Source organism: Myxocyprinus asiaticus, chromosome 47, assembly GCF_019703515.2.
Source record: "Myxocyprinus asiaticus isolate MX2 ecotype Aquarium Trade chromosome 47, UBuf_Myxa_2, whole genome shotgun sequence".
NCBI lineage: Eukaryota > Metazoa > Chordata > Actinopteri > Cypriniformes > Catostomidae > Myxocyprinus > Myxocyprinus asiaticus.
In genome coordinates this window covers 199,693-222,500 of record NC_059390.1, presented here as the reverse complement: position 1 = coordinate 222,500, position 22,808 = coordinate 199,693, and the positions used below count along the sequence as shown (strand labels likewise).

The 22,808-nt window shown below is 41.6% G+C and overlaps 1 protein-coding gene across 3 annotated transcripts in view; it reads right to left on the bottom strand.

The window, feature by feature from the left end:
- LOC127436420 (low-density lipoprotein receptor-related protein 6-like) overlaps positions 1-22,808 on the bottom strand; it is a 61,474-nt gene that overhangs the window by 903 nt on the left and 37,763 nt on the right. For 2 of the 3 annotated variants that reach the window (XM_051690541.1, XM_051690543.1), the window contains 16 exons: positions 17,956-18,172; positions 17,227-17,516; positions 16,923-17,149; positions 16,657-16,841; positions 14,975-15,301; positions 14,134-14,336; positions 13,842-14,053; positions 13,121-13,311; positions 12,534-12,743; positions 9,416-9,541; positions 8,672-8,908; positions 8,470-8,580; positions 2,595-2,825; positions 2,355-2,491; positions 370-467; positions 1-240 (listed from right to left, as the gene is read on the bottom strand). The exon at positions 1-240 is cut by the window's left edge and continues 903 nt beyond it. In XM_051690541.1, the coding sequence (XP_051546501.1) occupies positions 1-240; positions 370-467; positions 2,355-2,491; positions 2,595-2,825; positions 8,470-8,580; positions 8,672-8,908; positions 9,416-9,541; positions 12,534-12,743; positions 13,121-13,311; positions 13,842-14,053; positions 14,134-14,336; positions 14,975-15,301; positions 16,657-16,841; positions 16,923-17,149; positions 17,227-17,516; positions 17,956-18,172 (3,242 nt within the window). The remainder of the gene's footprint in view (positions 241-369; positions 468-2,354; positions 2,492-2,594; positions 2,826-8,469; positions 8,581-8,671; positions 8,909-9,415; positions 9,542-12,533; positions 12,744-13,120; positions 13,312-13,841; positions 14,054-14,133; positions 14,337-14,974; positions 15,302-16,656; positions 16,842-16,922; positions 17,150-17,226; positions 17,517-17,955; positions 18,173-22,808) is intronic. The other variant, XM_051690542.1, reaches the window with a different exon arrangement.

Below are 22,808 nucleotides of genomic sequence, written 5' to 3'. Positions count from 1 at the left end.
TCGGTGTACGGTGAGGGCGGGCAGCTCTCACAGTTCTCCTCCGCAGACAGATATTGACTGCGCGGGGTGGGCGGCGGTGGGAGGGGCTCCGAGTCATAGTTCAGGTCGCTCACGTAACCCTTAGCGACGACACTGGATACGTGTGGCACTCGCCGGCCCGGCGTGTAATCGCTGTCGCACACATCTGTGCTGCACGGCGTCGTTGGAGGAGCGAAGTGACGGTAACTGTACGGCCTGTAGCTGAAACACACACACACACACACACACACACAGTTAACACTGACATAAACACTGCGGTGTTCATGAGCCAAGATGTTCAGAAGGCAACTAAACTCAACTCAAAATATATTTCTGTATAATGTGTGTTACCTGTACGAGCGGTGTGTTGACGGACTGTTAGATGAGTATCCAAACTCCATGGTGTATTGTGACCTCACAGTGGCGGGTGACGGAGGAGGATTCAGAATCTGAAACAACAAACACACACACACGACATCATGAGCTGCTCACATTAATCATGAGGAAACAGCTTTACAACGGCTCTCTGACCTTTTAATATATTATTATTAGAGCTGTCCAAATAAACGCGTTAACACATGCGATTGATTCATGCGCTCATTTTCCTTTAACACATTTCCCAATTTTGAAATTAGATTCTGACATTTAATTCAGCGCCGTCTCAATTCTGAACACTGGCTGGAATTAGGTGGAACATTTGTGATTTGTCTGGGGTCATCACACATTCACACACACACACACAGACACACCACACACACACAGACACACCACACACACCACAGACACACCACACACAGTCACACACACCACAGTCACACACACCACACACAGTCACACACACCACACACAGTCACACACACGACACACAGTCACACACACGACACACAGTCACACACAACACACACACACACCCACACACACACCCACACACACACACACACCACAGTCACGACACACACACCACAGACACACAGACATACAGTCACACACACACACAAACACAGACACACACACAGACACACAAACACAGACAGACACACAAACACAGACAGACACACACACTCAAACACCACAGACACACCACACACAAACACCACAGACACACACACACACACCAGACACACAAACACACACCAGACACACAAACACCACAAACACACAAACACCACAAACACACAGACATACACACACCAGACACACAAACACACACCAGACACACAAACACCACAAACACACAAACACCACAAACACACAGACATACACACAGTCACACACACACCACAGACACACACACACACACACACGACACACAGACACACCCACACCACAGACACACACACCACAGACAGACGACACAGACAGACGACACAGACAGACGACACAGACAGACGACACAGACAGACGACACAGACAGACGACACAGACAGACACACACACACACACACACACAAAACGGTGATTCCGTGTCAATGATCAAGTGATGGAGAAAGGATCTCTTTACTGTATTTGTCTCTCCGGCACCGTGCTGTATTTCCTTCTTATCAAAAGATTCTGATAAAGTATCATTAATGTGTGCAGTGTCAACACCAACAGCAAAACAAGACGTTAACGGCATGAATCACGTAAACACAGCTTCACGATTGCTGAAGAAAAGTGGATTCTATATTAAAATGGAGTGTGTGGTGGTGTAGTGGACTAAAGCACTGAACTGGTAATTAGAAGGTTGCTGGTTCGATCCCCACAACCACCACCATTGTGTCCTTGAGCAAGGCACTTAACTCCAGATTGCTCCAGGGGGATTGTCCCTGTAATAAGTGCACTGTAAGTCACTTTGGATAAAAGCGTCTGCTAAATGCATAAATGTTAATGGATATCCATGATTAATGTTGTGGAGGATTAACATTTTTTCAATTTGTCAACCACTCAGACTTTATGAAACATTTAATGTTACTTGAACTGTTGCTATTTTAGTGTATTTTTATCTTTATACTGTAGAATGCTTTGATTGCTTTGATGTTAATAAAACATTTTTGTTACGTATTGTTTTGTTTCCTTCTAAGAAAGGAAATAAATGCATTTTCACAGGAAAGGTACAGTATATATTGTCAAATTTCAGCACTTTCATTTCAATTTTAATTTCAGTTGAAATTAGCAAAACAAGTGCACTAAAAATCACACCTGCGCCTGTGACGACACGACTTTCAACTGCACAAAAAGCCTTTTTTTATCCAACTGGAAATGCTCTCTGCCGGCCAATCATATTGTGTGTTCAGGTTTGCTGACATCAGAAGGACGGTTTTGTGGTTGATGTGTGAGTGACGTGTGTTTGGACTCACAGGAGGGAAGTGTGCACCCTTCATACTCGACGAGCTGCTGGACGAGGCGCCGGTCACATGAGCGCGGTCGTACGGCGGCCCGCTGCTGCCGCCCATGATGCTCAAAGAGCCAATCACAGACTTCCCACGAGACATGCCTGAGAAACACATGAGACACGTGAACAGCTGCACAACAGTACGTCTGAATTCACCAATCACATCTCTATATTATAAAGTCGAGATGACGTGTTTTAATGTGACCTGGCAGTGACCCCGTGAGAGAGCTCGGGTGAGGGACGTATCCCAGTGGCACCGATGACGGTGCGTGAACCACAAAATCATTCGTCATCGTCTCACCGTCGTCCTTCATCTGAGGACACAGAACACGCTGACACACGAAATAAACCGCGCCCACCACGAACAGCACCATGACCACGCCCACGATGGAGCCGATGGTGTTTGTCGGAGGAAAGGACGGCTCTTCTGTTGCATCTGACAACAAAAAAAATCAACACACTTATGGCTCATTTTGACAAACAAGGTGATAAAATTCAGAAGTGTTGTAAAAGGTTTTCTCAGGGTTACACCACATGACATGAACAAAACATCACACACGCTTGAGTTTATTGTTTAAAAATAAATAATAATAAATGATTTTTCAGCTCATGCCAACATTACTTTTTTCAAACATTTCAGCTATTTAACACATAAAAAACAAATGAGTAAGCGATTACTTGAAATGTAGAATTAAATAGTAAATAAAGATGAGCATGTGAAATTTTTAGCCTACTGGGCTTTTCAGAAATGACACGCTTACACTCGGATTCAAAATAACATTTCAACCTGATATTCTTGTGAAAAAATAAATAAGAGCACCGCTGCATGAACAACATCTATATTCAAAAATTACAACAAAAACACAAAAAAAATATGCACTCACACACAGAAACATACATTCCAAGTCTTCTGAAGCGATACGATCACTTATAATGATTTAATTTAAATTATTCCTTTAACACCATCATTAATTACGTTTCCATCCATGAAAATAAAGCTGATGGAAATGCAAATTATCAGTATACTTTCACAAGTGTCGATATAATATTTTTCCATTTAACTCTAGCACATAAACTCTATGTCGAAATTTCAAATGCCACGAAAAACTGGTTTGGAAACACTTTATGTCCAGAAAATTGGCTTTAAAGCAAAAATATAGCATCACATGAAATTACCCCAATCGTTAGCCTGTGTTAATCATGACGACAGTATACATCCTTAAAGCCAATTTATTGTACGTGAGTATGGATTGATCTTAACAGCATAAGGATCCGATCACTGCAAACATGACACTTCCAGGAGTGCCAATTAAACCTATAAGCCTAACCTACCCCAACCCTATAACTCTAAACCTATAACCCTAACCTAACCCTATAACCCTAACCCTATAACCCTAACCCTATAACCCTAACCTAACCCTAACCCTATAACCCTAACCTAACCCTATAACCCTAACCTAACCCTATAACCCTAACCTAACCCTATAACCCTAACCCTATAACCCTAACCTAACCCTAACCCTATAACCCTAACCTAACCCTATAACCCTAACCTAACCCTATAACCCTAACCTAACCCTATAACCCTAACCCTATAACCCTAACCCTATAACCCTAACCTAACCCTAACCCTATAACCCTAACCTAACCCTATAACCCTAACCTAACCCTATAACCCTAACCTAACCCTATAACCTAAACATGACACTTCCAGGAGAGCCAAATAACCCTGTAACCCTAACCTAACCCTATAACCATAACCTAACCCTATAACCCTAACCCTAACCCTATAACCCTAACCCTATAACCCTAACCTAACCCTATAACCCTAACCCCAACCCTATAACCCTAACCTAACCCTATAACCCTAACCTATACCCTACCTAACCCTATAACCCTACCCTAACCCTATAACCCTAACCCTATAACCCTAACCTAACCCTAACCCTGTAACCCTAACCTAACCCTATAACCCTAACCTAACCCTATAACCTAAACATGACATTTCCAGGAGAGCCAAATAACCCTGTAACCCTAACCTAACCCTATAACCCTAACCTAACCCTATAACCCCAACCCTATAACCCTAACCTAACCCTATAACCCTAACCCCAACCCTATAACCCTAACCTAACCCTATAACCCTAACCCTATAACCCTAACCTAACCCTATAACCCTAACCTAACCCTATAACCCTAACCCTAACCCTATAACCCTATCCCTAACCCTATAACCCTATAACCCTAACCCTATAACCCTAACCTAACCCTATAACCCTAACCCTATAACCCTAACCCTATAACCCTAACCCTATAACCCTATAACCCTAACCTAACCCTAACCCTATAACCCTAACCTAACCCTATAACCCTAACCTAACCCTATAACCCTAACCTAACCCTATAACCTAAACATGACATTTCCAGGAGAGCCAAATAACCCTGTAACCCTAACCTAACCCTATAACCTAAACATGACACTTCCAGGAGAGCCAAATAACACTATAACCCTAACCTAACCCTATAACCCTAACCTAAACCTAACCCTATAACCCTAACCTAACCCTATAACCTAAACATGACACTTCCAGGAGAGCCAAATAACCCTGTAACCCTAACCTAACCCTATAACCTAAACATGACACTTCCAGGAGTGCCAAATAACCCTATAAGCCTAACCTACCCAAACCCTATAACCCTAACCTAACCCTATAACCTAAACATGACACTTCCAGGAGAGCCAAATAACACTATAACCCTAACCTAACCCTATAACCCTAACCTAAACCTAACCCTATAACCCTAACCTAACCCTATAACCTAAACATGACACTTCCAGGAGAGCCAAATAACCCTATAACCCTAACCTAACCCTATAACCCTAACCTAAACCTAACCCTATAACCCTAACCTAACCCTATAACCTAAACATGACACTTCCAGGAGAGCCAAATAACCCTATAACCCTAACCTAACCCTATAACCCTAACCTAAACCTAACCCTATAACCCTAACCTAACCCTATAACCTAAACATGACACTTCAAGGAGAGCCAAATAACCCTATAACCCTAACCTAACCCAATAACCCTAAACCTATAACCCTAACCTACCACAACCATATAAACCTAACCTAACCCAATAAACCTAACCCTATAACCCTAACCTACCACAACCATATAACCCTAACCTAACCCTATAACCCTAACCTACCACAACCATATAACCCTAACCTAACCCTATAACCCTAAACTACCCCAACCATATAACCCTAACCTAACCCAATAAACCTAACCCTATAACCCTAACCTAACCCAATAACCCTAACCCTACAACCCTAACCTACCCTGAACCAATAACCCTAACCTAACCCAATAAACCTAACCCTATAACCCTAACCCTATAACCCTAACCCAATGACCCTAACCCAATGACCCTAACCTACCCTAACCCTATAACCCTAACCCTATAACCCTAACCTAACCCAATAACCCTAACCCTATAATGCTAACCTACCCCAACCCTATAACCCTAACCTAACCCAATAACCCTAACGCTATAACCCTAACCTACCCCAACCCTATAACCCCAACCCTATAACCCTAACCTAACCCTATAACCCTAACCTACCCCAACCCTATAACCCTAACCCTATAACCCTACCCCTATAACCCTAACCTAACCCTATAACCCTAACCCAATAACCCTAACCCTATAACCATAACCCTATAACCATAACCTACCCCTAAACCTATAACCCTAATCTAACCCTAACCCTATAACCCTAACCCAATAACCATAACCCTATAACCATAACCTACCCCTAAACCTATAACCCTAATCTAACCCTAACCCTATAACCCTAACCCTATAACCCTAACCCAATAACCATAACCCTATAACCATAACCTACCCCTAAACCTATAACCCTAATCTAACCCTAACCCTATAACCCTAACCCAATAACCATAACCCTATAACCATAACCTACCCCTAAACCTATAACCCTAATCTAACCCTAACCCTATAACCCTAACCATATAACCTTAACCTAACCCTAACCCAATAACCCTAACCTACCCCTAACCTAACCCTAACCCTATAACCCAAACATGACACTTCCAGGAGTGCCAACACAAATATCTCGTATCACGCATCGACAAGTACAAGGAGAACAAATGAAAGGCCACTGATTGTGATTAATTTAATTGCGGTAGCCATCTGTTTATTTTTTAAAGTTGCTTTTTCACACCGTTCAAAATAATAGATGACAGTCACGGAATTAACCCAAAATACGAAATAATTTCTGCGCACAAAGATGTTTTAAATTAAAAATAAAAATGCCGGCAAAATTCCCTGTATTAAATAAAATAAATTACCAAACAAATAAAGCATTAAATTAAACAAATAAATTACCAAATGAAAAAAATATACTTGCCTTTTCTTTACACAAACTTAAATTAGCCTTACACTGTTCTGTAGATGATGTCGGCTGAATGACATTCTCAGAAAGACTATAAACTATCAGAACTATTTGTCCAATGCCGAGTTCACTTTCAGAAAACCAGCTTTTGAACATTTTAAAACGTTTAAATATTTTAAATCTAACCCTCTTTACCTCGGATCGCATTTGCTGAGCTTCTTCAGAAAATATAAATTGATTATGACACTAAAATTGAGTTCAGTTGCTCGTTAAAAGTTGCAGGACAAATATGCGAGACATAATACAGTTGTAACGATGACGATTCACTTTCGGGTCAGAACTGGTGGCAACCTGCGACAGGTGCAACATCAGGACCGATATTACAGTCCTATCAGAAGGGCAACTGCTCCCTTTTGATTGCAATTCCTCGTCTTCTGATTGCTTTTATTTGTGAAATTAAAATGACAGTAAGTCTAATTTCAGTGAACTGTCTCAAGACTCTCCCCATTTTACCAAAACTTCTGAGGAAAAAACATTAGGGACATCTGGAAGGCGAATTAGCGATAAACACACATTTCTGTATTGAAATAGCTTAAGGGCAGATTTCTTTTGCGATAAACCAAAACTTATGCGACAAAGTGTTTAAGCATGATGTCATCACGCACACCATTTTTATCGATAAAAGGCCATTCGAATGGAAACAGGCAGAAGATGGCAAATTTCACATTTTCACTTTGTCGATCACAAAATAGCGTGAAAAGTGGATGGAAACTAGGCTATTTACCCTCAGTACCACTTAACACGTTGAGCTGTAACGGCAACATTTACTTTCACTGTTGATCAAGGCAAAAAGGATAATCAAACTGCCATAATCGAGCAGTGTCTTTACAGGTTGAATGTTTAAAACATCGATTACTCGATTACTCGTGCACATCCCCAGAGGAAATATCAAAATGACTTCGGTCATAACCCTAACCCTCATCATAGTACAGGTGTACTGAAGTGAGCTGCATTTATGAATGACGTAACGAGGGATGTGCACGAGTAATCAATTAATCGAGTACTCGTTCTGCTTTAAATATTTCACTAGGAAAAACACAACTGGAATACTGAAAACTGATTTTCCTTTGTGACTTCGCCTGCCGTGGGCAACAATGAAACTGTTTCTCTACACTAAATGATGATTTTAACAGAGTGGTTGGCCCAAAAATGAAAATGATGTTATAATTTAAAGTGACAGCATCACTTCAGAAGACTTTAAATCTATGTTTCAATGTGTGAGTGCAAATGTATTTTAGTTATTTTTGAATCTAGATGTTGTTGTTTATGCAAAGTGCTATTGGTTTCAAAAGACAAACAGGTTCAAAGGTTGACCTTAAATTCTACATTTCAAGTAATCGATTACTCGTTTTTTTTTTTTTTTATGTGTTAGAGTACTCGACTACACAATTACTTGAAATGCCCATCTCTAAACGTGACAGATTCGGACAATAAAATGAGCATCATCAGTATTTCTGATTGGTTGAGGGTGTTTGATGCTGCTCAGCTCAGGAAGAGCTTCACTTTGATGAAAGTTCACTCGTTTCTTTTAATAAATCAGTCACTATATGACCAGGAACATGTGTTAATAAAGTCACCAGAGTCTGTTTGAAACTTACAGCATCCGATCTCATCAGAGTTATCCGTGCAGTCCATGTTATGATCACATTTCTTGTGTCGTCCGATGCACTGACCGTTTGCACAGGTGAACTGATCCATGGGACAGTGAACTACACCACAGAGAGAGACAAGGAAACATTCTGTATAGAAATATCTCTATAATGTTTACAATACTCAAGTTGTTGCTCTTGGGATGGTTACCTTCACACTTGTTCTCATCGGATCGGTCCTGACAGTTGATCTCTCCATTACAGCGCAGTGAAATATCAACACACTGTTTACTGTCGCACTGGAACTCTTCGTCCGAACACACGGGACAGTCACGCTCATCGCTGCTGTCGTCACACTCGGCAAAACCATCGCAGCGCCACGCCTGCGGGATACAGTCCACCTCGCCGGATGAGCACGAGAACTGTTCAGGAGAACAAGTGGGTGGCTCTGAAGGGGAACGCAGAGGTCAAGGGTCAGACAGCAGACAACAGTTCATGAGGAATGTTTGTGCGTGAAAGAAACATGGAGACTTTCAGCAGTTCAGGAGCCCATAATGAACACTTGCTAGTGCCAAATGAGAGTAAAAAATGGCTAAAACGGAACTGATATTTATTAAGAATTCGAACAAAACAAAAGGTTTAAAATTAACCGTAAGAACAACACAGATCCTCACTGATGACTAAACTACACACACACAAAAACCGTCTTCATGTGTCGCAACTTGTGCGTCTTCTAACAACTTTTCTTCATAAGGCAAAATTCAGTTTTGCTGCCAGTAAGAAATATGTCAATGTTTTCCCCTGGAAAAGAGGTATATTTATCACCTGTTTTTATTACCAATTATACACATATATATATATATATCACTTTAACACTTCTCTGTATCACACAGTGAACGGCATGTGTGAGTATTGTTGAGTAGCACAGAATATAGACACACGTGTTGTGATGTACCTCCACAGGAGAGTTCGTCCTGCAGTAACACCAGGTGAACGGGACACGAGCAGCGAGTCGTTCCGTCTCCTTTCACGATACAGATGTGCGAGCAGCCACCGTTCTCAGACGTGCATGGGTGTTTATCTGCAGGACACACACACACACACACACACTCATTACAAACTCATCCGTCTCCAGCAGATGTGTTTCCTCCAGTAAATCAAACTTTACAGCCGTTTACAGTGAGCGATGTACCGCAGCAGCTAAAATAATAAACTCTTCCTCACAGTTCATACATCGTCAAATCAAACATTCACAAAACCATATCAACATAAACTCACAGCAGCTCCATTAACTCTCATAAACGCTCTGTTTAGTGAGAGACAATCAGCTCACTTCAAGAGAACTGGGCGGAGTTGCAACTAAAAAATAACAATGATCTTAAGTACATTTTACAGTAATGTGATGGTAGCTCAGATGTCTTTATAATAGCAGGTTTTACAGTAACAAGCTCCTTTTCCCAACAATGTCACGTTGAATTGTGCATGCAGATTTACAGCAAACTGACACGATAATCAAACAAATATATATAGCAAATATTTAGTTAAATGCTGCTGTTCATTACTATGATTTCGTGTTAAATACATTACAGCATTCTAATGATTTTTTGACCGTTTCGTTATTTTGATTATATTTTCGTTTCATTTGAAGTGTAATTTTAATTAGGGCCCAAGTACTGAAAGTTGAGATGAATGTTTGGTAATGGGGGCTGATCACATGGATGCGGGTACTATGGGTTACGGTCATAGCGCCACCAACTGGTGGCAGGAAGTGTGGCACTTTTAACAGACTTTGAAATAGCCCTCTTATGTTTACCTGAATTGCTTCCAAATTGTTTACAATAATGTCAAGACAGTGCTGATATCAAATTATGAAGGGATTCTTGATATCGTAAATACTGTTGCCATGGCAACGCATTAATTGTTATTATTCCTTTCTTCCTATATTTGGGTGTTTTTGAGGCACTTGGCATTCTTAAAATTTCATGAAACTTTGCACACACATCAGAGTCGCTGGGCAAATGTTCACGCATGGGCATGTGGAGGGGGGAGCGCCCCTTTAAAATGGGCGTATAAGACTACCACTGTAGCACCTCCATTTTCAACTAGAGTCACCAAAATTGGTACATATATAGTTTTCATCAAGCCAGACAACTTTCATACTTATAGTTATTATCTCCGCCCAACAGGAAGTCGGCCATTTTGGATTTTTTTGAATATTGCAGTCTCTGAACTTTTAAATACTCCTCCTAGGTGATTCATGAGATTGTCACCACATTTAGAATCTGAATTTAGACAACATTATGCCAAGACTTTGAAGATACTAAATTGTGAACAGATTTTTGATATATCGAACAGTGTTGCCATGGTGATGCAATAAATTAATCACAAAAAAAGGGAAACAGGAAGTGTCTTATATCTTCTGTGCGTATTGTGTGATTTAGATCAAAATTTAGTTTTATGTTTGGTAATGGGGGCTGATCACATTGATGTGGCTATTGTGGGTCATGGCCATAGCGCCACCAACTGGCGGCAGGAAGTATGGCACTTTTAACAGACTCTGAAATAGCCCTCTTATGTTTACCTGAATTGCTTCCAAATTGTTTACAATAATGTCAAGACAGTGCTGATATCAAATTATGAAGGGATTCTTGATATCGTAAATACTGTTGCCATGGCAACGCATTAATTGTTATTATTCCTTTCTTCCTATATTTGGGTGTTTTTGAGGCACTTGGCATTCTTAAAATTTCATGAAACTTTGCACACACATCAGAGTCGCTGGGCAAATGTTCACGCATGGGCATGTGGAGGGGGGAGCGCCCCTTTAAAATGGGCGTATAAGACTACCACTGTAGCACCTCCATTTTCAACTAGAGTCACCAAAATTGGTACATATATAGTTTTCATCAAGCCAGACAACTTTCATACTTATAGTTATTATCTCCGCCCAACAGGAAGTCGGCCATTTTGGATTTTTTTGAATATTGCAGTCTCTGAACTTTTAAATACTCCTCCTAGGTGATTCATGAGATTGTCACCACATTTAGAATCTGAATTTAGACAACATTATGCCAAGACTTTGAAGATACTAAATTGTGAACAGATTTTTGATATATCGAACAGTGTTGCCATGGTGATGCAATAAATTAATCACAAAAAAAGGGAAACAGGAAGTGTCTTATATCTTCTGTGCGTATTGTGTGATTTAGATCAAAATTTAGTTTTATGTTTGGTAATGGGGGCTGATCACATTGATGTGGCTATTGTGGGTCATGGCCATAGCGCCACCAACTGGCGGCAGGAAGTATGGCACTTTTAACAGACTCTGAAATAGCCCTCTTATGTTTACCTGAATTGCTTCCAAATTGTTTACAATAATGTCAAGACACTGCTGATATCAAATTATGAAGGGATTCTTGATATCGTAAATACTGTTGCCATGGCAACGCATTAATTGTTATTATTCCTTTTTTCATATATGTGTGTTGTTTTAAGGCACTTGGCATGCTTAAAATGTCATGAAATTTGACACACATCAGAGTTGTTGGCCATTAAGCCTGGGCAAAAAAGTTAACACATGGGTGTGTGTGTGGGGGGGGGGTGCTCTATAGAGACGGTGAAATGAGCATCCAAAGATTCAGCCGCTGTCTTCCACCGGAGCTGTTTACGGGCATGAGCTGCACGACACAAAAGCTGTGCTCTGTACGCGGGTAAAAAGAATTCAAAGCTGCTGCTGGTTAATTATGATCTGATGAATGAGCTCGTGCCTCATCGGGACTTTTTTATTTATTAACATGGCGTCAATTGTGATAAGGCATGCCAGTGTTATGGACGTCGCCATCTTTAGACATCGTCATGGTTACAGCAGTTAGAATACAGTTGTGACTTCGGATGTTCGTTCATACAAACAGTATTCAAGCACTACTGTAAGATGTTGTATGAACGGGACATTTCAAGACACAAACCTGTAAGTAAATACGGTTGTCAATCCCAAACACTGACTGTGTTAACGCAGCATTAGTGTAGCATGTTTGTGGTTTCACAAACAACAGTTTCCAAGTAATATCACTCACTGTACTCCTGCATGTCGACCTCATGTACGGCGTGGATGTCGCTCAGTGAGGCGATTCGTGCCTGAATCTTTGTGCGTCCCTCTCGCGTGATCTTATCAATCCGTTCGATCATCTGCTGCTGTCGATCGATCCAGTACAGGTGATTCCCGAACACCGTCAATCCCACAGGCTGCAGGATGTTTGAATCCTCGATGACGATCCGATTGGCTCCTGCAGGGGAGAGGTGGAGACAGGGGAGTGGTCAGGAACTAAGGGCGGGGTCAAGGAACATTTATTGGACAAGGAGATTTTGAGAAACAGAACAGTGAAATAAAAGGGAAGGAGATGATATAAAAGTGAGTTTTTTGTGTGACAAGTAAAGACTCAATTATGGTGATTTCTGCCTAAAACAGCTTGTGTAAAAATTATTTGAAATGTTTTCAATGTCTGTACACAAGCAAAATAATATGGTTTCTAACAGTCGTTCTCAACCAGTTTTACCACAGACTGGACATTAAGTGGTGATCCAGCACAGAACCGAACCTGTAACCCAACATCAATTGGTCCAGGATGAGCGGTCTAATGAACAACACCAAACATGATCTCACCGGACAGGTCGCTGCTCTCGATGCGTCTCAGGTCCATGTCGACCCAGAAGAGTTTCCCCAGCTCATTATCGACAGCCAGAGCGACAGGTTTCCCGAGTCCGCTGAAGAACAGAACCTCTCGCTCCGTCCCATCCAGAGCAGCGCGCTCAATCTTCGGTGAACGTTCCTGAAGGTTAGTGAAGTACATGTACCTGCAGACAACACAAAACACACTGTAAACTACGGCAAAAATGATACAGACTCATGACTGACAGAAAATCCTCTCATGTATGTTATATAATTCCTGTGTGGTGTAGTGTGTGCCACTAGAACTTTATTTTTAAACTGCTGAAGGACCTAAAATACATTTCAGGCAACCGGAGAGTTTTCCTGGAAGTGTAATGTTGTGTTTCCAGTGTTTCAGAGCCAAAGCAGACTGAACTAAAGTACAGAAGCACAACACCAACTCAAGAAACCCTGCAGTTTGGCTTCCAGTGTTTGTTCGTTTGTGATTTAATGCCATGCCAGCTTCCACGGCAATTTTCATGCCGTAAATCAAGTTAAAATAAAAGGTAAAGAGATTAAATCTTACATATGGTTTCTAAAATCTTTTTCTGATAAAAACTAAAACTGGTTCAGATTTTGAAAATCTTTTCAAAAGTATTTTCTCATGGAATTAAAACCAGCACAATCCAAATCCAATCAACTTGATTCAATCAGGTGTAATAAACACGACTCTCACCCTCTCTCTGGGTTCACCACGATCGCACGTGGTTTGTCATGTTCACCACGGAGAACCACACCGACACGAGAGCCGTCTGTGCGCGTTACGTTGATGACGTTGGTCACCTCGCTTGTCCAGTAAATGAAGCGGCTGTAGATGTCGATGCTGAGGTCGTACGGCTGCAGGCCGAGGTTAGCACCGCCCACCGCGCTCGATACCACCGTCATACTCTGAGGAAACATCATCCATCAGATGAATGAATAAAGATCAAAATAAGTGAGTCAAAACAGTCTCCGGTTGCCATGGTTACCTGGTTGCCATCCTCCTGAGCGCGGCGGATGACGTTCTGTTTGGAGTCGATCCAGTACAGCTGTCGATCGAGAGGGTCGTAGTCGATGGCGCGCACGTTTCTCAGACTGTGAATGGGCAGAATGATGTCTGGACTCTGCTGCTCGTCGATGACCATACGATTGATCGCTGACTTCTGACTGAAGAGCAAGAATGACATGGGCGCTGAGAGACAGACAGACAGACAGAGAGAGACACAGAGTTAGACTCTGAACAGGACAAGTGTAAACAGCGTTTCATTTCGTTACACAAATGTCCTGCAGGACTTTATATTTTAAGTGGCCTTCAGTGTTCCAGCGCCTGCCAACTTGGCAGCAGCAGCTCGCTCGCCCACAAGTGCTTTAAAAATAAAATACCCTGCTGCCGATTCGCCGCTCTGGCACACGGGCGGGAACAACTGCTCGCCGTATCCAGGAAGCACCCTGGCGGCTCCTCTCTGTTCAACTGCAACACTCTGTACTAAATTACATCGAAACGCTGCCAAACCCGCTGGAGATTGAGCGCAGGAACACAAGTACAGTCTGCGCCAAACGCCGCACCATCATAAGGTGGAAATTTAGTTCTGAACCACAAACATAAGTCTCCAAAATATAACAGGAAACCAGGCAGGTATGTACAGGAGCCCCAAAAAGTTTGAACATCATTACATTAAAGAAGAGAATATGACAGCAAGTGTCATCTGCGTGTCTCAAAGACTCCTGGAGCTTTTCTCAAAACTAACATCACTTTTCAGAGCCATTTTTGCTCAATGACTTTTAATGAACTGGTGTCACGTGTGTGTGTGTGTGTGTGTGTGCGCTCACCGCTGCATGTCTTGTTGTCATAATTGAGCGAGTAGTGTGCTGGACATCCGCACACAAAGCCGCTGACAGGTACGGCGAGACACAGGTGAGAACAGTGACCGTTAGTGGACGCACAGGCGTTCCAGCCGCCCTGTCTGGACGAGTGAAACACCAGGATGTCCATGACGTAATCCAGATGACCCTGTATGATGGTGCGGTTCTGTCCGCTGGTCTTATTGGCTCGTTCGATGCTGCGCTGACTCCAGTCGGTCCAGTAGATGTAATCCTGATACTGAGTGAGTCCAAACGGATGAGGAAGATCATCAGCGATGACCTCACGCTCCCGACCTGAATAAAACATAAACAAGCACTTTAAAACAAACAGATTTCAACTGTTTTCTTGTTGTTATATGAAGGTCTCACTAAAACGTTATAGGGTTAGTGTCACCAGGCCTTCATTGTTTATTTTTGGTACTTGTGACTTATAGATTTGACTGTTCAGACCCAGACTTTCAATATTAAACTATGAAAATCCATTATACAAATACACATTACATTTAAAACTATGATCATCTAAACAAAGAGTGAAATAAACAGAAACCATTTCAATATGTATAGTGTGAAAATGATTTTTCAATTATTCACAGGCGTCATTTCCAGCACACCGAACAATTTCACCCCTAATAAAGTTAGTGTGCTTGTTAACCACATGAACAAAAGTGTGAGTGAAGAGCACGCATGAGATGAAATATGAGACAAAGAAAAATCAAGGGAAAAATCACTTTTCAATCAAGTTGTAATTTTGCCAAATTATGCAAAAAGTGTGAAAATATTTTTTAATTGTGTGTATTTAGCATACATCAAATGTTAGCTATTAAATTAGCCTCAGCAAAAACTCAGAGGGTATTTACACTTGGTCACTTCATGTGTTTTTACCGTGATCCGATTGATAAGCACATTACATACACACATTTACGTCTCTGCCAAACGGATATAAATCCGATCTTCAATTCCCGCGCTATATGCAAATAAAACACATTTCACTTTTATGATTATGCAAATGCCAGGCGGCGAATTTGAAAGATGTGATTTATTATTTGATTCCAATGACCCGTGTGTGTGTGTGTGTGTGTGTGTGTGTGTGTGTGTGCGCATGCTGTGTATTATTCCCGCCAGGGCTTGTCGTAGTTAAGATGCGTCATGTGCGTCAGCTGTGCTCATTTTCAGTGTTTAGTTTCAGTTTCGTCAGCGATCTGCATCAAACAAATAAAGAAGAAAGTTCTGTCTCTCCTACAGCATGCATCTGTTTCTTTCTTTGTTTTTATGAAACTTTCTATGTTATATGTCCTATTATTTGTCAACATATCCTTTCCATCACCTAAAAAAACTAGTGAGTCTGAATCTATTTAACGTGACTTTACTTTCTAGCAAAACCAAAGCTCAAAGTCGAAGAAACACCCATAAATGAATATCTTTCACAAGCTCACTAATCAGGACTGATTGTTTTTTAATTAAAACTAAACACAAGCAAAAACAAACATTGTTAAATGATCAGTAATAGGTTATAAGTAAATGTGTTCATTTTTGCTCAACCTTTGAGATCATAAATTGCTGTTGTATTTTTACAGCGCTGCTGACTGTTATAAGATAAACAGGACTGTCTGATAGTGAACCGGTGTACAGTGAATGTCACTGATGTTCACCGAGCATGTTGGACGATTCTATGAGTGTCGTGTCGAGATCCGTCCAGTAGAGGCGTCGTTCAGTGTAATCAATGGTCAGTCCGTTAGCTCGACCCACGTTTGGCACCAGAGTGATGCGACCAGAACCGTCCATCGCAGCGCGGTCGATCTTCGGCCGTCCGCCCCATTCAGTCCAGTACATGAACCTGAGAAAGAGAGAGACAAGTGTGAGCAATAAACGAGCACACCGTGAGACGTTCCTGTAAACTCCATCTGATCTCTCTCACCCTTCAGCGGGGTCGAGTGCCAGCGCTCGTGGACTGTCCAGATCTTTCCACACCAGCACCTGTCTGTGCTGACCGTCCAGTTTGGCCACCTCGATGCGATTGGTTCCCGTGTCGGCCCAGTACAGATTCTTCCCCAGCCAATCAACGGCCATCCCCTCCGGATAATCCAAGCCGAACTCCACCACGTGCTCCAGAGAGCTGCCGTTCATATACGCCCGACTGATCGTCTGAAAAAACACAACACCACCCGTCAGAGCAATTCAACCTTCCTGTGGACATCATCACTTCCTGTGTGTGTGTTCACCTTCAGAGTGATATCTGTCCAGTAGATCCGGTTGTCAGTGACGTCGAAGTCGAGCGCCGATGCTTCTTTGACGCCGGTGAGCGGTATGGCCACGTTGTTGTTGTTGGTCTCCAGGGAGATGCGTCTGATGTCCGTGTGTCGTGAGAACAGCAGGAACGCTTCGGGAACGATACACGTGCTCAAATCAGCCATGAGCTCCAGACCGATGGGACACGCACACGACACGCCCTGCGGCTTATACAGACACAGATGACTGCAGCCGCCGTTACTGAACGCACACGGGTTCACCCCTACACAGAGAGAGACACAGATGATGATGATGATGAAGAAACTGAACAGGAAATATTCAGTAAGTCGCCTTCAACAACACAAAGTACTGGATGCCCCATCATCAGCTGACATGAGCAGGTTATACATTTAAAATGGTGTGAAATCAATAAATGTGTTGAATATGTCTCAAAACCTCCTGTTTCATCACAATATCAGTTTACAGCAGCTTGACAGGCGAGTTGGTTGTTGGTGGATTTTGAAACTGCGAGTGTGCAAACTCATCACGTCTGTTAATCGGCTAACTGGACACAATTATTGTGCAACAGAGATAATCTAAAACATGGTCAAATATCATCTGATTAATCCCCCTGATGGATATATGACTCTCTCACTGAAATGGTTCTGTTGTGAGTTGATGCGTGTATGTGAACAGAGGTGTTGAAGTGCAAGCGATCTCACCGAAGGTCTCGTGGACGTATGTGGCTTTTATTCCCATGAGGTCGGGCAGCTGATCTATAATGACCTCTCGCTCAATGGTGCGTTTGTGCACGCGCTCGATGCTGCGCCGCTGCCAGTCCGTCCAGTAGATGTAATCGCCCAACAGTGTGAAACCAAAGATGTGCGGCAGATTATCCTCCACTAACACTCGTCTGCCCGATCCGTCCATCTCCATCACCTAAACACACAGTTCACATACATGACACCTGAACCCTAAAGAGCATGTGTAACATCAGTACGGACACCTACAACTGATCCGAGCTAAATGAATGGGAATGACTCAACATTAATTAATCCTAGTCGAGGTGACAGTAACTGAAGAGTTCACAGTAACAGCCGTGTTCACTTACACTCATGTTATCAGTTATAATCACCATCAGATGAGTGTTTGCCTTCATTCTCAGACAGTCTCTGCCCTTTTTAACCATGTACCTGCATAATTTTAAATATGCCAATTATAAAATCTTTGAAAATGGATGTAAAGTAACAACATGATCCAGGAGAACTCATTTCAATCAACAGGAAACACTGTAAGACTCATGATAAACACATTCCAGTGTATCCATGGAAACTGTGAGCGTGGGTTTAATGAGTCAGAATTTTAATCAACATTCAGCAGCTAAATTAATAATTACCATTAGATAAAAACAGAGAGATAAATGAGTTGTGTGTCTTTCAGTTTATGTCTGCAGCTTTGAGCTCATTTATTTACAGTATATACAGGACGTATATATATATGCTACTGCACTCCTAAATGCTTTTAGCAGATATATACACACATCAAATGTATAGTCTTTCTCTTCCAGGATAATGGACTGAAAATACTTGACATCATCTCGCTCAAATTCTTTGTCCAATCAAATGCTCTCCAGAATGAGAAGAAACCAAAAGGGGTATGTAACCAGGTTCAGGGGGTGCAAAAAAGAAATTAGTAGGGATAAGGGCTGGGTAAAAATATTAATCTTCTGATTTATAACGATCTTGATATTCAATTATCTTTTTTAAGCAGGAAGATCCTTTCATTGCGTGTTGAGAGTAAAAGTTGTTCTGTCCAAAGACGAGATCCACACAATGTCTCTTAATATCATTTCTGTTCTTTACAGTCAGTTGTTGATCAAAAACAAAAAATAGAAACATTTATTCTAATCACACAGCACTGATGTTATCAAGAAACCATTCGACTCCACTCGCACTGGCATTGGCAGAACTGCCATTCTTAAAGAGACAGTAGTGTTTTAGCACTTGTCCTATAGGGATAGGTTACTTGTTGCAATGTAAATACTACTAAATGGTACAAATTAGGTCTGTCAATCAATAAAAAAAAAAAAACCCAATTTGGAATGCCCAATTCCCAATGCGCTCCAAGTCCTCGTAGTGGCGTAGTGACTCAATCTGGGTGGTGGAGGATGAATCTCAGTTGCCTCCGCGTCTGAGACCGTCAGTCCGCGCATCTTATCACGTGGCTTGTTGAGCGCGTTACCGTGGAGACATAGCGCGTGTGGAGACTTCACGCTATTCTCCGCGGCATCCACGCACAACTCACCACACGCCCCAGCTGAGAGCGAGAACCACATTATAGTGACCACGAGGAGGTTACCCCATGTGACTCTACCCTCCCTAGCAACTGGGCCAATTTGGTTGCTTAGGAGACCTGGCTGGAGTCACTCAGCACACCCTGGATTCAAACTCGTGACTCCAGGGGTGATAGTCAGCGTCAATACTTGCTGAGATACCCAGACCCCCAGTTAAAAGTTTTAATCGAATTAATCGCATATATAAAGATTTGCTGAGAAAGCCCCTTAAATAACAATAATTCAATATATAATCAAATAATTATAAATAGTTTTATTAAATAATTATAAAATTATATATGTAATAAAAATATTAAAATGGATTACATTATTGTAGCAGATGAGTAAAGCAATACGAAAAGTGTCGTTCGTAGGCAGTATGTTGTTTATTTCCATATTGTTGAACATAAGTCTCTCATTGGTTACAGTCCACAGTAATCCATTTTGCAATTAAATACATCAATCAATTTCTGTCATATACCCAGCCCTAAAAGGTATGTCATATATCAAACCAATACTGATTGTGATTGATCGATAAAAATCAATATTAATGATAACGTTAAAAGATATTGAGCCTTTGGTACACATCTTTGTTTTTGTATCAATGAAGGGGTACTTGACCCTTACTGATGGTACTGTGGGGGTACACACAACAAAAAACACTGATGTTAAACTGATGTAAACTAAAGACTATTGGCTATTACATAATGATGAGCTCTTCAATATATCCTGTCCCAACTTCATGTTTCAACAGGAAAACATCAACACAAGAAATAAAACTGTGAAAGAGATTTCATGAGTGTTTAAAGCTCATGAGCTGTTGCTCTTATGAATCTATGAGCATCACAGACATTAACAACAACAAGCTGAAAAAAGTGATGCAGTCAGTCCACAGCTCGCTCGCTCACTCTCCAGTCCTCAGCAATACAACACTCACTTCCTGCAGTTTGTTTCTGACTCACGCTCTCAAACCAATCCTCACAAAGTTACAAGAATTCCTGCATACATTTACAACACATCTCATCATCACACAGAGCGGAATCGGCTACTCGCAAATCCTGGACTGGACTCTGGCAGGGATGTGCAAATATACATACAGTTGAAGTCAGAAGTTTACATACACTTAGGTTGAAGTCATTAAAACTCATTTTTTAGCCACTCCACAGATTTAATATTGGCAAACTACAGTTTTGGCAAGTCGTTTAGGACATCTACTTTGTGCATGACACGAGTAATTTATCCAACAATTGTTTACAGACAGATTGTTTCACATTTAATTGACTATATCACAATTACAGTGGGTCAGAAGTTTACATACACTAAGTTAACTGTGCCTTTAAGCAGCTTGGAAAATTCCAGAAAATGTTGTCAAGCCTTTAGACAATTAGCCAATTAGCTTCTGATAGGAGGTGTACTGAATTGGAGGTGTACCTGTGGATGTATTTTAAGGCCTACCTTCAAACTCAGTGCCTCTTTGCTTGACATCACGGGAAAATCAAAAGAAATCAGCCAAGACCTCAGAAACTAAATTGTGGACCTCCACAAGTCTGGTTCATCCTTGGGAGCAATTTCCAAACACCTGAAGGTACCACGTTCATCTGTACAAACAATATTATGCAAGTATAAACACCATGGGACCACACAGCCATCATACTGCTCAGGAAGGAGACGCATTCTGTCTCCTAGAGATGAACGTAGTTTGGTGTGAAAAGTGCAAATCAATCCCAGAACAACAGCAAAGGACCTTGTGAAGATGTTGGAGGAAACAGGTAGACAAGTATCTATATCCACAGTAAAACGAGTCCTATATCGACATAACCTGAAAGGCTGCTCAGCAAGGAAGAAGCCACTGCTCCAAAACTGCCATAAAAAAGCCAGACTACAGTTTGCAAGTGCACATGGGGACAAAGATCTTACTTTTTGGAGAAATGTCCTCTGGTCTGATGAAACAAAAATTGAACTGTTTGGCCATAATGACCATCGTTATGATTGGAGGAAAAAGGGTGAGGCTTGCAAGCCGAAGAACACCATCCCAACCGTGAAGCATGGGGGTGGCAGCATCATGTTGTGGGGGTGCTTTGCTGCAGGAGGGACTGGTGCACTTCACAAAATAGATGGCATCATGAGGAAGGAAAATGATGTGGATATATTGAAGCAACATCTCAAGACATCAGACAGAAAGTTAAAGCTCGGTCGCAAATGGGTCTTCCAAATGGACAATGACCCCAAACATACCTCCAAATTTATGGCAAAATGGCTTAAGGACAACAAAGTCAAGGTATTGGAGTGGCCATCACAAAGCCCTGACCTCAATCCGAGGAGGCCTACAAACCTGACTCAAAATTCCAGCAACTTATTGTGGGAAGCTTGTGGAAGGATACCCAAAACATTTGACCCAAGTTAAACAATTTAAAGGCAATGCTACCAAATACTAACAAAGTGTATGTAAACTTCTGACCCACTGGGAATGTGATGAAAGAAATAAAAGCTGAAATAAATCATTCTTTCTACTATTATTCTGACATTTCACATTCTTATAATAAAGTAGTGATCCTAACTGACCTAAGACGGGGAATGTTTTCTACGATTAAATGTCAGGAATTGTGAAAAACTGAGTTTAAATGTATTTGGCTAAAGTGTATGTAAACTTCTGAATTCAACTGTGTATATATGTATATTCATAATCAACTAGCTGGTGGATTGCCTGACAAACTAGTCAACTAATTGATCTCAAAGAAGCCCTGTATAATTAGGCTGGTTTCATGTTCACCTGACCCCTATCGGACATGATGCAAACTTGCATTCAAAAACAGCTGGATGTCTTGAGACACGTTTTGGAGTTTTTGAAGTTAGTATTTGAAGTAAAAAGTATTTTCAACCAGTGCAGAACAGTGTTGCCATCACATCCAATACTCCAGACCACATACTCTAACACACACACACACATGAAATAAACTTTCCATCTGGGGTGTTTGCTCTCGGTGAAGAGGTCTGCTCTGGTTGGGAGTTTGTAACCGCAGGACGCTGTGGCTGGAGATTTTGGGGCTATTCTAAACAGTGCCGACCGCAGCTGGAGTAGAGACCGCAATCGGAACCAGATGTGGGCTGAAACCACACAACACCGCCTGCCGGCACGGACCGAGGCCGACCCCTCCGCCCAACACTACAGTGATTGGCTGAACGTAGAATAGAGCTGCCGTCACATCCATGACACAATTCCATTCCAACTCTAATGTTATTTAT